The 18,685-nt window shown below is 46.3% G+C and overlaps 1 protein-coding gene across 2 annotated transcripts in view; it reads right to left on the bottom strand.

The window, feature by feature from the left end:
- HTT (huntingtin) overlaps positions 1–18,685 on the bottom strand; it is a 2,065,683-nt gene that overhangs the window by 1,449,640 nt on the left and 597,358 nt on the right. For both annotated transcript variants that reach the window (XM_085642500.1, XM_085642499.1), the window contains 2 exons: positions 1,771–1,868; positions 525–664 (listed from right to left, as the gene is read on the bottom strand). In XM_085642500.1, coding sequence (XP_085498626.1) covers positions 525–664; positions 1,771–1,868 — 238 coding nt within the window. The remainder of the gene's footprint in view (positions 1–524; positions 665–1,770; positions 1,869–18,685) is intronic.

An 18,685-nucleotide genomic window follows, 5' to 3' on the forward strand; every position in this document is an offset into this window, starting at 1 on the left:
CAAAAATAATTAACTAATTTTTCCATAAAGCTTAATACTGTCTGGCCATTTCTGCGCACTAAAGTTAACAAATGTTACTAGTACCTAATTTACTGAATTCACGGTTTCAACCTTGCACACATGAAAGGTTGTGCAGCCCAGGTCAGGACTGAGTTTTATTTTATGTCCTGCAAGGAACGCGAGATTACCATTTAACTGAATGAGCCATTGTATCAGCATTATCTGACTTCTTTTTCCACTTCCTGCCATTAATGTCATGCACCATTTGTGGTTGGTAGGCTACACTTTATATCACCTGCTTCCATCTTTATTTTATAATTGCCAACTTCTCATGGCTTAATATTTTGGTTACTATTGCAATTTTTATCTTCTGTATACCTGTTTCTCAGCCACTATTTTTGAGCTATACACTTGTGCTGTAAACAAACCCTTCTAATGAACGCTATTCTCTGTGAAAGGACTAAGTCACCAGGCAAATCATGCAATTACACTTTTTTTCTAGGAAAAAGTTGATATATGCTTACCGAAAATCAATGTCAGCTAGAGTTTCTAAAAGCTCTGTTCTTACTAACCAGTAAGAACTATTCCTCAGCATTAAAAGATCAATTATGAGTTGTAAACCTAATTCGCTGTAGGTGCTGCTGCATAAACTCATGATGCAGTGCTAAAAGAGAGACAAAAAAATAACACAATTTAATGTTTACATATACATATGAAACAACTGCACTCAAACATAGCGATAGTTGAATGTTGTATTCGCTAAATAGCAGTTAAGCATAGGTAGAACATGTGTGGGCCCAATTATGAGTCAACATAATCTCCAGGAAGAACAGTTCAGCTCGAACTCTTGGCCATTCTTTCCTTTCACAAAAAACAACCTGAGATGAGTTTCTGGCTCTTTTTGGCATAGTCAGAGAGATGTAGCTGGATTAGAAGTATACACCGTATCCTGGCTAGTACAAATGCAAGATCTGTAAAGTTGCATCTCACCAAGATTTCTTTCTCTTTAGAAGGAAATGCCTTTAGCAGGCAGACCAGCAGTGTGTGTTATGACTACATCAGTGCAACGTGGCAGCTCTTGTGTTCGGATACCTAATTTATTTAGCATCACCTTTATATCAATTGTTTGAAGGGTATTGATTGTATGGGTAAACTGACCACAGTGGGTTTCTCCTCCTGGGTTAGCACTTTTGCCACAAATCCGAGAAAAATCAATTACCACTGAACTCTATATCAGTCATAGTACCACAAATTCTAAACCATGGCCTTGAACGAAAATCTTGGTAAACATCTGCTATCTGTTTACACCAAAAGTTAAACTTTTTTGTTTTGTTTTTCCAAACACAAATTCCTAAAGCAGGAGTTTGTTTTTGAAAAACAAAAAACTAATGACTGCAACATCTTTGAAGTTTTTTTTTAGGGTGTGGGGTTATTATTGTTTTTTCCAGTCCCTAAGCACCCTGTTTTTCCTGGTGGTGACAGACAGGAAAAATAAAGACATTATACCGGTCACCCTAAATAGGGAGGAAGGTGTAATGATGCTTCCTCCACTGCCCCATCTCCATCTCCATCGGACAGTTGCAGGAAGCACTCCATTTGAATACTTAATGTCCACCCAACTCTAAATGAGACTGAGGGTTTGGCAAGCAGTGTACTCCGTCGCATTTGCAATAGAGTACCCTGTCCGCCAAACTCTAAATCAGATACAAGACTTCATTCCTTATTTGGCCTAAATGTAAAATGTAAGTCAAAATAAATAGGTCTTCTTACCCTTACTGCAACACAAGCCAATTTGCATGCAACTGAGGATTCATCTTTTAGGACTTTTTGCAGCAAAGGTATGCAGTCGACCACAGCAAACGTGTTTCCTAATAAGTCAAGATAAGTGGAAAATAAAAAAATCTAGCATAACTTTACAAAAGTCAGACTATTTTCTTGCTAATATGTTAACATACCAATAACATTAGCATACAAATCTACCAAGCACAAACAGATATGTTAGTATCAATATTGGCAAAGGTTACTTTCAAATTTCCATTGTAAAACATGAATGAATAATTTTATAGAGTGCAAACAGCTGTCCCAAAGGGCATCCCTGCGCTATGCATAGTTATACCAATCATTCTACCGCCATTAGAAAATGGAATATATCCAGGTTTTTAGTTGTTTTCTGACGTGACTTTCTCTGCTAACAAAACAGAGTGGGAGGGGGTTTGTTCCATATCCTTGCTGCTAAAAAGGCAAGGGACCTAGCTTCTCTCCTTGCAAGTATGATCTCAGGGTTGTGAAAGAGACTGGAATTGAGAGATCTTACATTTCTGTGTTCACTGTACTGCTCAAACCTTTTAGTGAGATTTTCTTAGACATGTGTCATAAAATGCCCTTTGGGCAAAACTAGTGATATACTGAGCCGGTGAAGTTGTCTTAGATGTGGGGACTCAAGTCTAATGAGATCATTTAAGGACTAATCGTGCCACTGCATTCTGCATTACCTGCAGCCAATTAATCCAATAAATGGGTATATCAAACAGACTTCAGTAAACTTGTGTCAGGGTTCAGAAACAGAATGTTTAACTTTTTTGTACCTTTAATCGTCAATTTGCAAATCCAATAAAACATCATATTGGAGTTAACTGCCCACGCCATTCTCCCAACACAAATCCTGCTCCTTTTAGTTGAATTTTGTGTACAGGTCCTATTTACATCGGATTCAACCAAACTTATTTTGCCTCCACCATTTCTGTCACTCAACAAGAGTGGATCACTGGAGACCATAGCTGCACTATCAGAAACATATTCAATATGCAATTGTCACACATTTATTTTTTATTATTATTTTTTTCATCTAACCAGTAGTTACAGAGCATTCAATACACTTCAAACCTCATTGTTCAATAATACATGTCACATTGAAAGTTGCACTTGCATCGTACACACAGTTATTTCAGCCGCAGTGTCCACAGCGATAGGCAGTGGCTCATCTTACATGTGTCTCTACACACCCCTTTTTACTCTACTCTTCCCGTTACTCACATCCCCCGTTACATGTGTGGAATCCCAGGCATATAGTCGTATGAACAAAGTACTTCATGTGTCAGGTCGTGGTTCAGGCTCTGACTCTGCCTGTAAATATTGGACAAGTGGCTCCCAGAAGTCTCTGGGCCGCGAAACTTGTGGGATGTCTTCTGCATAGGTTTCCAGCGTGGTTTTACAATATGTCATGTCTGTGATACAGGCTTTGAGTCTGGGGGGTCTCTTGCTTCACCATCTCATTGCTATGTGTCTTTTTGCCAGCAGCAAAGCTACCGCCAAGAATTTCATGCGCTTTGCGTTCTTAAGCTTCTTGGCACCCAGAATACACACCAAGGGCGTATTGGGAATCCACTCTGACAGCATTGCGGACAGCGTGGTGGTGACCTCAACCAAATATGTCTGTAGCTGTGGGCAGGACCATGAAGTACGTAAAAAGTTAGCGCCCTGTGCATTGCATCTCTGGCAATTATCTGTCTCTCTTAGGCCTAGCCTGTGTAGTTTAGCTGGCGTATAATATATTTGGTGTAAGAATCTGAAATGGATGATGCGCAGGTTGCAGTTCGATGTGAGGAGTGCAAGTTGTGTACAGCTGTAATGCCAATCTTGTTCGTCTATCGTCTCGCCCAGCACAGTCTCCTACCTGCCTAATGCTGCAGTAGGTCTCACGGCCTGTTCCTCTTGGGCTGCATTGTATAATCTTTTTACCAGATTTTTCCGGTTGGGGGCCGTTAACAATATTTTTAGGGTGTTCAGCTGTGGGGGTTCGTCTGGCAATGTTGTATATAAGGAACGAACAGCTGCCCGTAGTCATAAATATGCAAATTGCTTCAGGGGAAGTTGGTGAGCACAAAAGGAGGGGTCTGTCCACTGAATGAAGGAGCCATGGGGGTATAATTGCCCCATTGTACAATTGTCACACATTAGGTGATGAAGTCACCTTTCTCAGCAGGGGAACAGATCTGACCACAACTGCACATTCTATTTAATATCCTTCTCAGCTCCCTATTACGAGTGAGCCGCACACCCAACTGGACTCCTGGTGGACTTTGAAGTGTCTCTCTCCATGACGTTGGAAGACCTTCAGACACTCAGCTGACCAGAGTGTGGCCTGGTCTGGTGCTGCACCAAACAGCAATTGGGGCTAAAGCCTGATTCCGACAATGTTCACTTCAATATTCATTCCACCAGATGCTACGCCACATTCAAAGCACCATTGCCTCGCAGGATGGTTAGGACTAGCCCCAGAAGGAGAGCTCAGCGGCAGACATGTGGGGCTACAACAGGACCACGGGCTAAAAAAGAAGGGGACCGTTCGCAGGCTGTGGAGGAGCCTACATCAACCCCTATCACACAAGAATATATGAACTGTTTCCTTCGTGAAATTGGCTCTGAAATTGGCTCCCTCAGAACGGAGTACTAATTCTGGCTATACAAAATGTGTAAGGAAGTACCAGAGCTGGGCAACACGGTACATGATCTGAAGCATTCGGCAGATGCACGCTCAGAGGAACATTAACTGCTCTGGCACAGAGTTCAGTCTCTTGGATACCAAAAGCTGGACTTACAAGCCATGCAATAAGATATTGAAAAAAGGGGGTGACGCAACAAGATCCACATCAGGGGCTTCCCCCGGGGGCTGTAGGAGAAGATATCATGGCTTTCACACATGAATTGCTACAGACAATTATGGCCCCCACGGAGGAGCCTTCACTAAGGCTTGAGCATGTACACCAGACTACGGCCAAGCCAAACCATTCAGCTGGGATCCAGACATTTTCACCAGAGTCCACTTTCTAGAGGCTAAGGAAGTCCTAATGCGAACTGCCAGAGGGAAAGCTGATCTCATTTGTAAGGGCTTCACTATCCATGTTCACCCCTAACACTCAAGAAGTACAAAGACTTCTAACCCATTACTGACTACCTCAGCAACAAAAAGGTAAAATATCAATGGAGCCAATCTTTCAGTATATTTCTATGCCTAGAATAGCAAAACATGCCTGGTCCGTTATCGCCAGGAAACAAAGAAACATTCGGGACCGTTTCTAGCATTGGACCATTTAAATGATATGCAGGTTATCTGGACTGATCATTATGGGCAGCGCCTGAGTAGTATAGAATACGACAGGGCTCCAGAACCCATAGGAATTTGAAGAGGTGATGGCGGACACGATTGCACACCTGCAGTACATGAAAACCAAAGCTTCACAACGCTCCACACCTCAGCAAGATGAGAACCACTACATTGACTCAGTTAAGCTCCACCATATGCAAGAAACCATCTCCACCTGGGTCTGTATCACAGGATGGGAAGAGACAAGGGGAGAGGGGTTGTATTTGATATTGTTCACAATTTTTGTTGGTTCTTCTCTTCTGTGCATTGCTCTGTGATTCCACAATGGTCATGTTCCCCATTACTGGTTGTAGGAGAGTGCCCTTTTTGACATGGTCACCTGCACTTTTCGTCAGCAAAACGTTTTAATAAATTAAGTGCAAATCCCAGTACCAATGCTTTTGGACTGAAAGTGCACTGGGTCCCAGCTAACCAGGCCTTCAGTGCCAGTGCTCTTTCCCTTAAATCAAGGTAGATGTCTAATTGTAAAACAATTGGCAACGATTTTAGCCCCACTTAAGTCCTTAGTAAATGGTACCCCTGGTGCCCAGGGCTTGGTTACTAAAGAGGGTCCCTATGGGCTGCAGCATGTACTATGCCAACCAAGGGGACCGACACAAAAACTGCAAGCAGCCGGCCATCGCAGGATGTGTGAAATGGTGCAAACTATTTTGAAAACTCAACATGGCACACTCCCTGTGTGCCATGCCAAAGTACACCGCATTTACTGTATGTAAGTCACCACGACAGCAGGCATTAGAGCCCTGATACACGGTGCAGTATATTATATGGGAGGGCCTATCTGCATGACCAGACTGGCCCATGTGATGTCTAGTTCCATTTCTAGATGTAACAAGTCATCAGGCAGCCATCTTAAGGACACATACTGGTCACTAGTCATTACCAGTTTCCCAGCTAGATGACGGCTGCACTGAAACCAATGGTGCTTGGTATCAAACACCTTGTCTTAATAAATCCACACTGATGCCAGTATTAGATATATTAGGACATGCACTCAGAGGGCACCTTAGAGGTACCCCTTGAAACCCACCAGCCCTTTAGTGTGCTGGCAGAGTGGACTCTTCCAGCCTGCCACCGGGAGAGCAAATCCTCTCAGAGGTAAGGAATAATACCTGCTCCGGAGGAAGGTGATCACACCTTCTCCAGCAGGACGGATAGTGAATTAGCATACCAAAGCCAGAGGCTTCAACGCCTCCATCAGCTTTGATATGCGACCCTGGCTTCCTCTAGACTTGAAGAATGCCACCCCCTTCCCTGGGGCCCATTTGGCACTAGAGCAGGTGGGAAAATTAGCTAGTCAGTAGGCATGTCACAGTGGCAAGCTAGGCACACGCCTAAGGTAGGCCACCTGAAGTGGACAGTCGAAGAAAGGTTTCACCATCTTGTTTTGGTAAAACTGGGTCAGAGTTATGCCCACTCTGCTCAGGATGTGGCCATATGGGAGTGTAGTCACCGCAGGGGTAGGAAGCCCATTGGCTACTACCTTACAATTTCCTTAACATTCCTAAATTCAGTATTTAGGTAGCCCACTGACACCAGGAACTCATATTTATCTACCTGGGAAGAGAATAAGGACAAAGAAGAGTAAACAAATCAAGAACTGTGGACCAGCACCAAAACTGGCGCCAAACCCTGCCTGGCTCCTGCTCTCCCAACAATTGTAAGAAACGACTCATCCTGCTGCTGAATAGCCTCCCAAAACCCTTGGAGGACTGTCCAGTACTTACCAACCAAGCAGTATCTCCCTTCAGGTGAAGGAGCCATCTTCCTGTATCTGCAGGCACCAACCGCTTCTGCCCAGTTCACCATTTTGTTCCACCGATCCACCGATGAAGCAACTCACCAGGAGGGGTCATCGAGAGTTCAGGAGGTCAGTCCCATCGCTTCACCAAGTCTTGAAATGCTGAGTCTTCACGGAGCCTCTATGCACCAATACCCGTGGTACCGTAGCCATTGCAAGCACCAAGGCATGTTTTGTGTCCAGCCCGGGCATCACCAACACCAACCTGCTGACAAGGGACATCAGGATCTCCAAGGTCATCACCAACAGTGGCCCTGGAGTCTTGTTTTCTATCCTTCTCCAGGTTCCCGAAACCAAGTGAAAGCCTCTGACTCGAGCGACCCACCAGGCTAAACACCTCTACACCAGAGATCCCCCATAACTGATCTAGGCAAAGACTGTGTTGTCGTACTCCAGAGACCCTCAATAGTCGAGCCCCCCTTTAGTTTCTGCCAGACTGGTCCCCCCATCCCCACTTGCAGCCTTTCTTCTTGCAGGTACTTCCTCACTGACTTTATAGCGTAGCCCTCTAGGCTACCAACACAACCAGCACATCTGCACCCGGACACGCCAGGGCAGGTAATCTCCAACTGTTGGTGGTTTCTTGGACCTTGGCCTCTAAGCCCCTTAAGCCCAGGAGAAAAACCCTGTAAATCATCTGCTTGTATTTCTAAGCAGTAAATATTTCTCCCATAGGATAACATTACCGCATTTGAGCCCATACCTCAAGAAATGTTATTCGACTGAATTTTATATGTCGACAAAAATTTCTCTCTCTGAAAGTACTCATCTGATCCCGATGATCTTGGTATCTAAATTATATAAAAATAGGTATTATTGTTCTAAATTGGTCTGGGAATTCTTTTTGACTGTGTGTCTCATTTATTGACTCTGTGTGGTCAACAAATGCTCTACACTTCCCTCTGATAAGCCTAAGCTGCTCGCCCACACTACCACTAGAAGAGCACTTGGGATTATTATAGTAAGCCCCTGTAAACCAATAAGGGCCATCTGGACTATTTGTATGGTATAACCCTACATTTGGTACACTACATAAATAGCCAGCTTCCTACACTGGTACCCTCACCTTACGAGTGTAACTTCTAGGCGGCGTTTCCCTGCCGGACCTAGGGATGGGGGTCTTTAAAGGGATGGGGTTTTGGAGAGGATGAAGAGTGGGTGAGACAAATCTAAATATATGGCATACATGGGCCAGCAAGCTACTCCCTGACCTGCACGATGATGGCAGGTGCTTGCAACTACAAAATTCTCTCCTTGAATGTACACCGGCTCATCTTCCCCAACACACATCTTTTACACCATGATCCTTATGTTCTCTTCCTCCAAGACACCCACTTACATAAACAGGATTACTTCTGGATGCGTCATTCTATATATTCACATGGATGTATGTCGTTACAACGCACACTTTTACAACGCATGCACTTACAACGCATTTTTTACAACGCACAATCCATTACAACGCATGACATTACAACGCATGACACTACAACGCATTTTTAAAAACTACCTTTACAACGCATTCCATTACAACGCATACTACCATTACAACGCATACCATTACAACTCATAATATTAAATTGCATTTAAGGTAAGTATTAGATAGTATAGGGGTTCTAACTCCAGGGGGTGCAACAGTAGGGTAAGTGTTGGATAGTATAGGGGTAAAAATTACTATTGTAACTCCAGGGGGTGCAACAGTAGGGTAAGTGTTGGATAGTATAGGGGTAATAATTACTATTCTAACTCCAGGGGGTGCAACAGTAGGGAAAGTGTTGGATAGTATAGGGGTAAAAATTACTATTCTAACTCCAGGGGGTGCAACAGTAGGAAAAGTGTTGGATAGTATAGGGGTAAAAATTACTATTCTAACTCCAGGGGGTGCAACAGTAGGGAAAGTGTTGGATAGTATAGGGGTTAAAATTACTATTCTAACTCCAGGGGGTGCAACAGTAGGGTAAGTGTTGGATAGTATAGGGGTTAAAATTACTATTCTAACTCCAGGGGGTGCAACAGTAGGATAAGTGTTGGATAGTATAGGGGTAAAAATTACTATTCTAACTCCAGGGGGTGCAACAGTAGAGTAAGTGTTGGATAGTGTAGTGTAATATTATGCGTTGTAATGTTATGCGTTGTAATGGTAGTATGCGTTGTAATGGAATGCGTTGTAAAGGTAGTTTTAAAAAATGCGTTGTAATGTCATGCGTTGTAATGTCATGCGTTGTAATGGATTGTGCGTTGTAAAAAATGTGTTGTAAGTGTAGTGCGTTGTAAAAGTTGCGTTGTAAAGGTTGTTCCCCATTCACATCAATTGTGGGCATCTACAACATCCAAAACAGCAGGGGTCGCTGTCCTTTGTAAAAACTGCTTAGCTCAAAATCCACTTACAGTGTTTAGAGACCAGAAGGAATGCAACCATAAGCTTTGTATTCAGAGGACTAACCACATTAAGGAATGGGTTCTTACCTGTAATCCTAGTTCTCTCTTGGGGAATCTTTAGTGAAATCAAAAGCATTGAATAGTCCCGCCCAAGTGCAAGGATCCCAGAGCACTTCTTTACAAAATATATTAAATGTAGATGTTCACCTTACTTCAGGAAGGCCAGGCATTGCACTAATTTATTAAAATGTTTTGGAGCCTATAAAGGAGGCAATATTTAGCCAATTGCTTTGATATGCATTTAAAAAAGGGTCAATATATAATTTAAAAAACAGGAAGATTACCAGGAGCCAAGTAATTGGTCCTTATAAATCTCATTCACAAACCTTTTTAAAGGAAAATGGAGAAGTAAGAGGACAATGTAAACATATAGGTTGTAGTTCTACAGATATGAAAAGTGACTGTGCCTTTAGAGGTTCACAGCCCACAAATATCCCATCATGCCCAGTAGGTGGCAGTTACCACAGTTCTTTTTTGCTGGGCAAACTGTAGTATAACTACGGAAGCAGACCGTCTACTAATTGTCTCGGTTTCTTCGGAAAGAGGGTAGGTTGCTTAGGATTTCAATGGAGATTCCCATGAGAGAGAACTAGGATTACAGGTCAGAAAACATTCCTTCTCTCTCTGGGGATCTCCATTTAGAATCATAAGCGCTGAATAGAGTAGCAAGCCCTTCCCTATTAATTGGGATGCAAGAGAAAAAGACTATCCACAGAGCATCTGTTCTAGCATCGGAGTCCAAACAATAATGTCTCGTAACAGTGGGAACCGATTTCCATGTAGCTACTTTACATATTTCAGCAATAGGAATATTCCTGATTAAAGCAGCTGTAGTTGCTTTCCCTCTAGTGGAATGTGCTTTTGATCTACTGGAAAAACGTTATTTGCTTTCTGGCAGCATAACCGGATGCAAGAAACTATCCACCTGACCATTGTGGGAGGTTAGGCCCAGGCTCTGATAGCGGCAAGAAAAAGGAAAACAAGTTTGAATGTTAGGCCATAGAGAAAGATATCGTAACCCTAGAGATCAGGACACTGACAAAGAAAACAACAGACCTCTGCCAACAGCAAGACCTGCATGCTCTGGTGGAGAACAGAGCACAGAGTTCTGCACTAGCGAAGCAACTTCGACTGTACAACATAGGGGACAGGGCCAGAAAACTGTTGGCCTGGTTAGATAAGAGTCAAAGAAAGCTCTTGGGTGGTAGAGATTCTAGATGGGGCCAATGTGCTACAAACAATGAGTACAACCATAGCAGACACCCTTGCTGCCTACTACAAGGGTTTGTACACTCCCGCAACCAGGAGGATATTACCCTCTAGACACTTACGGGGGAGGTGAGGGAGACTCTGAAGGCTGACCTGACGGAAGAGGAGTAGGCAGTTGCTATAAGAGGCCTCCAGTCTGGGAAAGCGGCTGGGCCCAAAGGCCTGCTAATAGAACTGTACAATGGGATGGCACATAAGGTCACCACACCTATGATGACCATGTTCCAGGCAGCACGCGAGGTGGGCTGCCTGCCGGAGGATCAGAGGATTGCCACCAGAGTCATGATACACAAAAAGGGCAAGCCACCGATGGACTGTAGTGCCTACGGATCCAAAGCCTTGAGACCCTCACGGGTGAGTAGCTGTGCTTTACAAGGTCTTGATTTATTGATTGATACCCTAACTAAATGCAGAGGCTAAGGTATTAGCGAAGATGCCGGCAACCAGGCTACCAAAGTTATCACCTCCATCATAAATCCCGACCAGTGAGGTTTTATGCCGCCTCAATTTGAGACGCTTGTACTGAGCACGCCATATGACTAGATCACCCTGAATAGAACAGGTGGTGCTGATGTCCCTGGATGCCAAAATGGCATTTGACAGTAATAAATGAAATTATATTTTTGCCACATTGGCCAGGCTGAGTTTAGGGCTGAAATTCTTTGATTGGGTCAGACTCCTATATCAGGCCCCATTGGCTAGGGTGAGAGTCAGTGGTGCAGTGTTTCGCACCTTCGGCCTGAAAAAGGAAACTCGACAGGGATGCCACCTCCCACCTATGATTTTTGCGCTGGCACTTGAACCACTGAAGGATTGGATTTGTCAAGCCCCACTGATACAGGGAGTAAGGGCTGATGGGGGCTGGGAAGAGAATATCTCCCTTTATGCCGACTATTCGAGCTTTCGCATTAACTGGGCCAAGTCAGTGGTTTTTCCCCTGTTGGGTGCTACACGAAGGCTTTCCTCTTACTGCACGCTCCAGTTGTGTTTGAGGGGTATGAATGCTTTGAGATTTATGTCACGCGAGACCCACAAGAGTTCCTATGGAGTAACGTGCTCTCACAACTAGAGGGGCTCCGTGGGGATGTAGCCCACTGACGGACTTTACCGCTGTCATTAATGGGCAGAGCTGCTCTCTACAAAATGGTGGCTCTCCCATGCCTCTTTTATGTGCTTCAAAACACACCATTCAAGGTCCTGCCAGAGTTCTTTAGGAGGATCGAGCATAAAGTCACATTATTACTATGGAATGGCGGCGCAGCGGGTATCGCCGTGTTAGCTACAGAGGTGGTATATGGCGTGGGCTAGCAGTCCCAGATATCCTGAAGTACGACTGGGCGACACAGTTACTAAAAATAAACAACTGGGTCTTCTCGGACCATCAAGAACCGGACAATAGAGTAGAAAGAGAGGCCATGGGTCGCAGAGGACAGGAGACGATTCTGTGCCATAGGAAGCGAGAACACGACTTGCCGACACACAACCAGATGGTGGTAAGGGTATAAAAAGATGCCACAAACTATTTGGATTGGAGGGGTAGACTCACCAACTTGACCCCACTACGGGACAGTGACTTATTACATGAGATGGGGGGCTAGACGGGCTCTTCAAGATGGGAATTAATAGGTATAGAGCACCTGGGGAGACATCTGGAGGGAACAGGCCTTGATACAGTTTGAGTTCCTTTGCCAGGAATTCGAGCTGGTCGAATCAGAGAAATATAGGTATCTACAGCTGGGACACGCCCTTAGAAAACACATATTAGAGGGAGAGTAGATACTAGAGGCGTCACCTCTTGAGGACTGTTTGCACACAGAGCCTATATCTGACAATGGGATCTCTACAATATACAGGAAACTGGTTAACAACTCCCCTAACCAGTTGGGGGCATTGAGAGACTCCTGGACGGCAGACCTAGTCGACAGATGGCGGTAGTTACAGACCAAACAGAGCCCACAGGAAATAACTATTCGCGCCCGATTCTGGCTCCTTCAACTTCGGATTCTACACAGGTTCTACTAGTCGAGGATATGGATACACAGGATAGGTAGACCAGACATAGCGCTGTGCCTCTGGGGTTGCAGCCCAGAGGGCACATTCTTTCATATCCTATAGGACTGTCCAATGAGACAGGAGTACTGGCAAAAAGTCACTGAGGGTGGGGGCGGAGCTCGCCTGGTCTCAAGATGGCCGCTACCTAGGGGTGCTCCATGTGCCATCGCAACTATCTCTAAGGAATCCTGCTTAATCCGAGCAGTAAATTACATGTTCGCTACCGCCCTATAGAGCACTTTGAGAAGCGCTACCCGTTGGTGTGCCCATCGTGTTTGCCCAATCTGCTCATGGACGGTAAAATGGTGCGGCCACGAGGGGCCTAGCACAGACCAGCAGTGCGGCCTACCATTAGCAGCGACGCGGACTGCTGCAGCCTTGGTTCCTGAGGCCTGGTTTGACCTCCGCCGGAGAGAGGAGTGGCAAGCGAGCGTCGCCTGACTCCTCAGCGACCAGGCCAGACGCAGGCGAGCGGCCCGGGTGAGGTGACGCGACCTTGCCTAGATCGGGGCAGCAGCCTTGAGGCCTGAGGCCGGTACCTTGTGTCCATGTAAGAGGGGAGTGAGTCCCTTTCTCAGCCAGTGAATAGTGGTGAGTGCTGAGCCCGGACCATCGCTGCTGGGCGTGATATGGCTGAACAGCCCAGAGGGAGTGGTATGGCCTTGCCCCGATCAAGAGCACTGTTGAGGGCCACCAGGGAGACGACTGTGGGGCATTAGCTGCCAGAGCCCAGCTGCGTCATCCACCGCAATTGAAGAGATACCAGCGAGAGCCCTGTAGCACTGGTATCCCTGGCTTGGCAGCGGGTCGTTGGGTGAGGCCCTTTGAGACGGCCGGGGACCGGTGAGTGAGGGCATTGACTGCTGGCGGGCGTTTAAGAGGCACATTTGAACTGCGCTGTTGGATAAGGGGATTTTTTGAAGTCCTGATACCGGAGGATAACCTGGGGTGTGCCCATACCCATTATTTGGCCTGATATAAACTACTGCGCACTCCTTGCGGCCTATAGGTTGGCCTCCCCCCTCTCTTATTTTCCTGTTTGATCTCCTGCTGTGCTACCACCCGCCGGCCCTGACCATATAGAGGAATCTTGCCTGGCCCCGAGGTCTGAGCTGGTGTGCAGGGAGGATCGATCTGTTGCCCCTTGTTTACGTGGGCTGTGAGTTTTGCAGCTGCAAATCTTGCAGCTGCTGCAAATCTTGCAGCTGCTGCAGTGAGACCTGGACTTTTTAATATCATGGGCAAGGTGGACAAATCACAGCCTAAGTTGCAATTTGAGCAGCGCAAGTCGAGACATAAGGAGGTAGGGGCTGACAGGACCCACGCAGGGCAGAATGATACTGTTGAGAAGTCTGAAGGGGTCAGTCGCCAAATTTTGACAGAAATGCAGAAAAGCTTGTCTACCATTGATGGCAAAATTGACTCTCTGGCCTATCAGATGGACCACATGTCCGAGCGCTTTGATAAGCATGCCAAGCGCCTGGATATGGCGGGGAGACGGGTGTCCAAAATAAAAGATGCCCAGATGGAGACAGACAACGCCCAGAAACAGATGGCGAAGCTCCTTTTCGCCCTGCAATACAAGGCAGAGGATTTGGAGGCTAGATCGAGGACATGTAATATCCGCATCACAGGCCTTCCTGAATCTACAGCCATGGGCAATATGGAGGCATTTGTCGAGCAGCTCTTGATGACACTCCTGGGTAGTGACACATTTTCTGCCGTGTTTGTTATCGAGTGTGCCTATCGCTCCCTCGGTCCCAGGCCCACACCTGGTGCTCCCCGGCGTCCTGTAATTGCTTAATTATTAAACTATAGGGACAGGGGCGCCGCACTGATGCAGGCCAGAGAGATTTGTGATCTTCAGTTTGAGGGCTCTTCGATCTCGCTTTTCCCTGACTTTACCATAAAGGTGCAGGCGGCGAGGCGACAGTTTGCTCCTATGAAACGTCTGCTGCGGTAGCACAGCTTGGAGTATGCAATGTTGTACGCGGCCAGATTGAGGGTCATCATGAATGGCAAATCAAAGATATTCACTGACCCCAAGTCTCTACAGAAGGCCCTCAAGGAGTATATCGAAACTGATGAGCGGAGAAGATATACGGAGGAACTGGTCGGGGTGACCAGCGGCGACCTGGAGGAACAAGACGGACAAGACGTCATGCCAGAATTGTTTTCTTTTTGATGCTGTAATCTATGTTGGACCATTTCCGAATTTGGGAGGGGGAAATTTTGTCTATGCTTAGTTGGGGATTGCACAGCGTGGGTTGGGGGGACATATTGTGTTTTGCTTTGTGATTGCAGTGTGTACATGGTACCTATGTATTTCTCGAGCAGTGCATCGCTACCTGAGAGAGGGTTGGAGACGCATGATTGAAATAGATAGTGCTGTCCTAGTTATTGTAGCTCGGAATGGTGCAGGGCCAGGGTAGTAGAGTTTGTCTTCTAACATGGAACATCAGGGGCCTTAATGATGTAAGAAAGCTACGAAAAGTGATTGCTTATCTTACTAGACACGAGATTGATATTGCTCTATTGCAGGAGACCCCTTTGCCCATAGACAGAAAAATGCTCATGCGTAGGCATTTACATGGTCCATTTCAGGTGGCGGGGTTCACTACACATATGAGGGGCGTGCTCACCTGGGTTAACCCTAGATCAGGGATTAAGATGGAGGCGCTTGGGGTAGACCCAGGGGGCTGGTACGTCATCTCCAGATGCCAAGGGTGGGGAGTAGACCTGCTTATAGTAAATATTGACTGGCCTAATTACGATAATCTGCAATTTTATCATGATTTGCTTGGACGTCTGAGAAAGGAGACCTCTCTGCCGTAAATATGGGGCGGGCATCTTAACTGCATACTTGATCCGACATTGGACTGTTCTGGAGGCCCTGCACGGTGCACTGCGGCTGCGGCTAGAGCTATTTCTGATGCTGCAACCCAGTTGGACATGCTGGATGCCTGGCGGATGCGCTCTCCAGCGGTGGGGGGTTTCACCCATTATTCAGCCCCTCATGACCTCAACACCAGAATTGATTATTGGTTTGTCTCTAGATTTCTGTATCCTCAGATCCATGCTTGCTCGATTCGCGCCCGTTCTAACGGCCTTACTGTCGCTTTCTACAAGGAGTTTAAGGAGTTGCTTATTCCACACCTGATTACTCTCTTTCAGGCCTCTGTCACTTCTTAATGTAGACACTTAACATTTCACTAAAATCTTAGCTAACCAGCTAGCCCCGCTGGTTCCGATTTTGGTTGGGCAAAAGCAGCCGGGGTTCATCCCTGGGTGTAACTTGACATATAATCTCAGGACTGTGTTTGGAGCGATACAGCATATGAAGCCTAGACCAAAGCTTCTGCGGTCTTTCTCAAAGCAGAAAAGGCCTTTGACTCTGTTGAGTGGGCCTTCATGCAGGCAGTTTTGAGACAGATGAGTCTAGGAGAAGTCTTCCTACAGTTAGTGGCAGTCGTATACAATTCCCCTACAGTCAGGGTAAGGGTTGGGGATATAGTCACGGCCCCCATCAAGATTGAGGGGCACTCGTCAGGGCTGCCCATTATCACCTTTGCTATACGCACTAGTGGCGGTGCCCCTGGCATACGCATTAAGGGAATATCATGGTCACCGGGGGATCCGCTACCCTAAATGCAATCTCATTGTGTAGTCCTATGCTGATGATAGGCTTCTGTATATCAGGGACCCAGAGTCCAATCTGTCCCCGGTGCTGGATGAGGTGGTATGAGACGGTGAGCTCTCAGGCCTTAAAATCAACTGGATTAAGGCAACTATTTTCCCATTGACCCCGGTCATGAGGCCTATTTAGTTAGATTACCCCCTATTGTGGACTACTGAGCTGGTGCCCTATCTGGGCGTGAAAGTTCATACAGATTCTGAGTTAGTCCTCAGAGAGAACTATGGTAAAGCGATTGCTAAGCTAGAGGACAATGTGGAACGCTGGATACGCTTGCCCTTCTCTTTATTGGGTCACATATCTCTCAAGAAAATTGTGGTGCTCCCAAGATTTTTATTCCTGTTCCGAAATGTGCCGATGGTGCTACCTGCGCACATTTTCAAGGTCATTCGTTCATTATTAGTGAAGTTAGCCTGGGCCGGGAAACACTCACGTGCCAAATGGGACACACTCACACCACCCTACTCCATGGGGGGCATCGGGCCCCGTTTTTTAAATCTTCATACCCTGTGGCGCAAAGTTCACATGCTTACTACTGGGTCCATGAGCAGCATGGCCTCCCTCATTTCCAGATTGAAAGGGTTGCGGCGGCGCCATCACCTCTCCCGTTGCTGTTGTTTCATGCTTCATCTAGGCGAGCTGGTATTTTGGATTCCGTTAATGCTACAACTCATTCATGGCATAATCTGTTAAAAAGACAGGCGGGCACTGTCCTATACTCCCCGCCACTGGTTGCCGGTATGCAGAGAAAGGGAAGTGGTCCACGCCCTGGCGACAATTCACATTACCAAAATTGGGGATTTGTTCCCTGAAGGCAAAGCACGCAGGTGGGCTGACGCTGAGACTGAGGGACACGCTTACTGACCGCTTGCGCAGATTCACTTCCACAGGGTGAGGCATGCTCTTTGTGAGATACTTGGAGAGGACATGTTGGAACCGCTTGTGTTAGCTTCCTTTTCCTTCCTGCTGCGCACGGATTCTCCTAATAATATAGTTTCGAGCATTTATAACATATGACAGGAATACCATAGGTATCATTGCACCAAGGCTAGGTTGGAATGGCAGAATGACCTTGGGGGAGGCTCTCAATGACAGCACTTGGCGATATTGCTGTGAGGTCACGCAGCAGGTCTCCTTGAATGGGAGACACCGTCTCATACATTTTAAATTCCTCAACAGAGTCTATTAACGCTGGAAAGGATGCATCGATATGGCCTCCGAGATATCGCAGAATGTGAGCGCTGCAGAGTCAGTCCGGCTGGGTTTTTGCACATCGCCTGGCCGTGCCCAGTGATCGTGAAATACTGGAAACTAATTTTTCGAACGTTGAGTGAAAATCACTGGCCTTCCGTTGCCAATAGACCAGCTGTTGGCATTACTGGGTTGCACAAGGCGATTGCAGAAAGATACATGCTGTTTGATAGACATGGGATTATTGCTTGCAAAGCACAGGATTGCAATGCGATGACCCTGGGGGCCAGCGCCTTCTATTGAAGACTGGTCAAAAGACATTGTTTATTGTAATATGCAATCGGAATTGTATTGTGAATTATTAACGCCCTAAAAGCTTTTGGGGTCTGTATCAGCACTACACTACTTAGTTGGAAAGGAGACAGGTGAAACTGAGGGTCATGGCCCGGCTTGAGGGTGATGATTGGGTCGAGGTCTTACTCCACTGATGGAGCTGCAGACCATCCTGCTATCCACTGCATATTTTTTTTTTTAACAACACTTTTTATTAATCAAGAAGGCATGGACTGCAGGCCCCTGTAGAACCAGGGGATCTGCCACATAGTAAATAGCAACAGCTCTTGATATTTTTACATAACAAGGAACATTGAAGAGCTATTCATACATCATCTGTCAAGAAAAAAACCCTCCCTTACCAACACCCAACACCCGCCCCCCGACCACACCACCACCAGAGTCCACCAGCACTATCTCTATACAATAAGTACTCAGCGCCACCCCTGACACTCAAATAGGCCCCAAGTCTCCATCTGGAGGGACCGGGTCAAGGAAAATGCCCCTATAATCAGCCCACCGCTTCCAGATCTTGAAGTGTTTCCGAGGACACCCACGCACCTTAAAGATCGGCAACTCCAGGCCCATATTGAAATCTAAACCTCGTTTCCAAACATTAAGAGAGGGAGCCGCCGGGGCCTTCCATGCCCGGGCGAGATCCCGCTTGGCTGTCGTTAGGCCCAGAAGCAGCAAGTGGCGTTTATAGATATTACCCCCAATATCGGCCATAATGTGGAGCAAC

This window comes from Triturus cristatus, chromosome 2_2 (genome assembly GCF_964204655.1).
Source record: "Triturus cristatus chromosome 2_2, aTriCri1.1, whole genome shotgun sequence".
Taxonomy (NCBI): domain Eukaryota; kingdom Metazoa; phylum Chordata; class Amphibia; order Caudata; family Salamandridae; genus Triturus; species Triturus cristatus.